This window comes from Coregonus lavaretus, assembly GCF_964263955.1.
Source record: "Coregonus lavaretus genome assembly, contig: HAP1_SCAFFOLD_5854, whole genome shotgun sequence".
In the NCBI taxonomy this organism is placed as follows: Eukaryota; Metazoa; Chordata; class Actinopteri; order Salmoniformes; family Salmonidae; genus Coregonus; species Coregonus lavaretus.
Window position 1 is genome coordinate 18351 of NW_028163870.1, and position 4150 is coordinate 22500.

Here is a 4150-nt window from a genome sequence, read left to right on the forward strand (position 1 = left end):
CCTTATTTACAGCGTTTATCCAAAATCCCTACAAATACTTCATTCATTTATCATAGGTTCAACGAACAATGGCGGAGTTAATGCTTACAACAAGACGCCATTAGGGTTGGAATACATTTTCAGGTTTAATATTTATCTCCAGCCAAGACAACCAATCAGCGTTCGCCTTGCTCTGACGTGCTCTTCCTCTCTCTGCCTGAGCCAATCAGCGACCGTGTTGTTATATCTCAGCTACTAAGTGGGTTTGTTTGGGTTTAAAGAGCTGTTTGGTGATCGGGAAAGACACCAACGACAAAAATGAGCATCGTTCACAAATAAGTAAGATGATCTTTCTATGCTTGTTTCTACTGTGATTGAATCGGTCGAGTGGTAACGAAGTTGTAGATTCCCGGGCTGTTGTTTTATTTGGTTACCTAGCTGCTAGCTGCTAGCTGCGTACGTTAACTTAGCTAGCCCATGACGTTAGCGCATCATATCATCACCTTGCTGACAGATTTTGTTAGGTTGTAACGTTAGCGTTCGTTTAACTTATCCAAGGAACGTCATTTGATATCAAAGTCAGACCACTGGCTCGCTAATCTTTTGCTAGCGAGGCTTTTTGTCCATTCAGCCAGCAACAATAGAAGGCTGCTGCACCAACCAGCCTCCTGCAGCTAGCCTCCAGGCCCAGACAGCTAGAAAGACAGGCTCTGGTAGTATTTATTCAGAAAGACAGTGCTGGAGACATTTGTCAGTATTTCTTCCTCCTTTGTGTGTGTGTGTGTGTTGATTTTGTGTTGATTGTGTGTGTGTGTTGGTCGTGTGGGTGTTGATAGTGTGAGTGTGTTTATCTCCAACAGGGTGGGTGTGAGTGTGTTTATCTCCAACAGGGTGGGTGTCAGTGTGTTTATCTCCAACAGTGTGGGTGTGAGTGTGTTTATCTCCAACAGGGTGGGTGTGTTTATCTCCAACAGGGTGGGTGTGAGTGTGTTTATCTCCAACAGGGTGGGTGTCAGTGTGTTTATCTCCAACAGTGTGGGTGTGAGTGTGTTTATCTCCAACAGGGTGGGTGTGTTTATCTCCAACAGGGTGGGTGTGAGTGTGTTTATCTCCAACAGGGTGGGTGTCAGTGTGTTTATCTCCAACAGGGTGGGTGTGGGTGTGTTTATCTCCAACAGGGTGGGTGTGGGTGTGTTTATCTCCAACAGGGTGGGTGTCAGTGTGTTTATCTCCAACAGGGTGGGTGTCAGTGTGTTTATCTCCAACAGGGTGGGTGTCAGTGTGTTTATCTCCAACAGGGTGGGTGTGTTTATCTCCAACAGGGTGGGTGTGTTTATCTCCAACAGGGTGGGTGTGGGTGTGTTTATCTCCAACAGGGTGGGTGTGAGTGTGTTTATCTCCAACAGGGTGGGTGTGAGTGTGTTTATCTCCAACAGGGTGGGTGTGAGTGTGTTTATCTCCAACAGGGTGGGTGTGAGTGTGTTTATCTCCAACAGGGTGGGTGTCAGTGTGTTTATCTCCAACAGGGTGGGTGTCAGTGTGTTTATCTCCAACAGGGTGGGTGTGGGTGTGAGTGTGTTTATCTCCAACAGGGTGGGTGTGAGTGTGAGTGTGTTTATCTCCAACAGGGTGGGTGTGTTTATCTCCAACAGGGTGGGTGTGAGTGTGTTTATCTCCAACAGGGTGGGTGTGAGTGTGTTTATCTCCAACAGGGTGGGTGTGAGTGTGTTTATCTCCAACAGGGTGGGTGTCAGTGTGTTTATCTCCAACAGGGTGGGTGGGAGTGTGTTTATCTCCAACAGGGTGGGTGTGAGTGTGTTTATCTCCAACAGGGTGGGTGTGAGTGTGTTTATCTCCAACAGGGTGGGTGTGAGTGTGTTTACCTCCAACAGGGTGGGTGTGAGTGTGTTTACCTCCAACAGGGTGGGTGTGAGTGTGTTTATCTCCAACAGGGTGGGTGTGAGTGTGTTTATCTCCAACAGGGTGGGTGTGTTTATCTCCAACAGGGTGGGTGTGAGTGTGTTTACCTCCAACAGGGTGGGTGTGAGTGTGTTTATCTCCAACAGGGTGGGTGTGAGTGTGTTTACCTCCAACAGGGTGGGTGTGTTTACCTCCAACAGGGTGGGTGTGTTTATCTCCAACAGGGTGGGTGTGTTTATCTCCAACAGGGTGGGTGTGAGTGTGTTTACCTCCAACAGGGTGGGTGTGAGTGTGTTTATCTCCAACAGGGTGGGTGTGAGTGTGTTTACCTCCAACAGGGTGGGTGTGTTTACCTCCAACAGGGTGGGTGTGTTTATCTCCAACAGGGTGGGTGTGTTTATCTCCAACAGGGTGGGTGTGAGTGTGTTTATCTCCAACAGGGTGGGTGTGAGTGTGTTTATCTCCAACAGGGTGGGTGTGAGTGTGTTTACCTCCAACAGGGTGGGTGTGAGTGTGTTTATCTCCAACAGGGTGGGTGTGAGTGTGTTTATCTCCAACAGGGTGGGTGTGTTTATCTCCAACAGGGTGGGTGTCAGTGTGTTTATCTCCAACAGGGTGGGTGTGAGTGTGTTTATCTCCAACAGGGTGGGTGTGAGTGTGTTTATCTCCAACAGGGTGGGTGTGAGTGTGTTTATCTCCAACAGGGTGGGTGTGAGTGTGTTTATCTCCAACAGGGTGGGTGTGAGTGTGTTTATCTCCAACAGGGTGGGTGTGTTTATCTCCAACAGGGTGGGTGTGTTTATCTCCAACAGGGTGGGTGTGAGTGTGTTTATCTCCAACAGGGTGGGTGTGTTTATCTCCAACAGGGTGGGTGTGTTTATCTCCAACAGGGTGGGTGTGTTTATCTCCAACAGGGTGGGTGTGTTTATCTCCAACAGGGTGGGTGTGAGTGTGTTTATCTCCAACAGGGTGGGTGTGTTTATCTCCAACAGGGTGGGTGTGTTTATCTCCAACAGGGTGGGTGTGAGTGTGTTTATCTCCAACAGGGTGGGTGTGTTTATCTCCAACAGGGTGGGTGTGTTTATCTCCAACAGGGTGGGTGTGTTTATCTCCAACAGGGTGGGTGTGTTTATCTCCAACAGGGTGGGTGTGTTTATCTCCAACAGGGTGGGTGTGAGTGTGTTTATCTCCAACAGGGTGGGTGTGAGTGTGTTTATCTCCAACAGGGTGGGTGTGTTTATCTCCAACAGGGTGGGTGTGAGTGTGTTTATCTCCAACAGGGTGGGTGTGTTTATCTCCAACAGGGTGGGTGTGAGTGTGTTTATCTCCAACAGGGTGGGTGTGTTTATCTCCAACAGGGTGGGTGTGTTTATCTCCAACAGGGTGGGTGTGAGTGTGTTTATCTCCAACAGGGTGGGTGTGTTTATCTCCAACAGGGTGGGTGTGTTTATCTCCAACAGGGTGGGTGTGTTTATCTCCAACAGGGTGGGTGTGTTTATCTCCAACAGGGTGGGTGTGAGTGTGTTTATCTCCAACAGGGTGGGTGTGAGTGTGTTTATCTCCAACAGGGTGGGTGTGTTTATCTCCAACAGGGTGGGTGTGAGTGTGTTTATCTCCAACAGGGTGGGTGTGTTTATCTCCAACAGGGTGGGTGTGAGTGTGTTTATCTCCAACAGGGTGGGTGTGAGTGTGTTTATCTCCAACAGGGTGGGTGTGTTTATCTCCAACAGGGTGGGTGTGTTTATCTCCAACAGGGTGGGTGTGTTTATCTCCAACAGGGTGGGTGTGAGTGCCAGCCGGCCCCGAGGTTAGGTCATGGAGGTTTGTGTGGGCAGCGTGGTGTTTTGCTCCAACAGGGTGGGTGTGTTTATCTCCAACAGGGTGGGTGTGATGGAGGTCCGTGTGGGCAGCGTGGTGTTTTGCTCCATGTTTGACTCTGGAAACCTGGCCCGCGTGGAGAAGGTCGACTCCACAACCCTTAGCAACGCCCCCGACTACGAGTTTAATGTCTGGACGCGCCCTGACTGTGCCGGGACAGAACACGAGAATGGAAACAGGTAACCTAGCAACTCACAAACACACACACGATTGGACAGGTAGAACAATATGCCTAACCAAGCAACACACTCCTCTGGGCTCTGCAGTGTACAGCCTCTCACTGTGTGTGTGTTGCAGGTCGTGGTTCTACTTCAGTGTGCGTGGTGCTGTGCCGGGGCGGCTGCTGAAGGTCAATGTAATGAATATGAACAAG

The 4150-nt window shown here is 49.6% G+C and overlaps 1 protein-coding gene across 1 annotated transcript in view; it reads left to right on the forward strand.

The window, feature by feature from the left end:
* Positions 1–230: 230 nt before the first annotated feature.
* Positions 231–4150, forward strand: part of agbl5 (AGBL carboxypeptidase 5) — a gene marked incomplete at its 3' end in the record, with an annotated part of 18226 nt that continues 14306 nt past the window's right edge. The window contains exons 1-3 of the mRNA XM_084192620.1: positions 231–318; positions 3780–3956; positions 4075–4150. The exon at positions 4075–4150 is cut by the window's right edge and continues 96 nt beyond it. Coding sequence (XP_084048746.1) covers positions 3790–3956; positions 4075–4150 — 243 coding nt within the window. The remainder of the gene's footprint in view (positions 319–3779; positions 3957–4074) is intronic.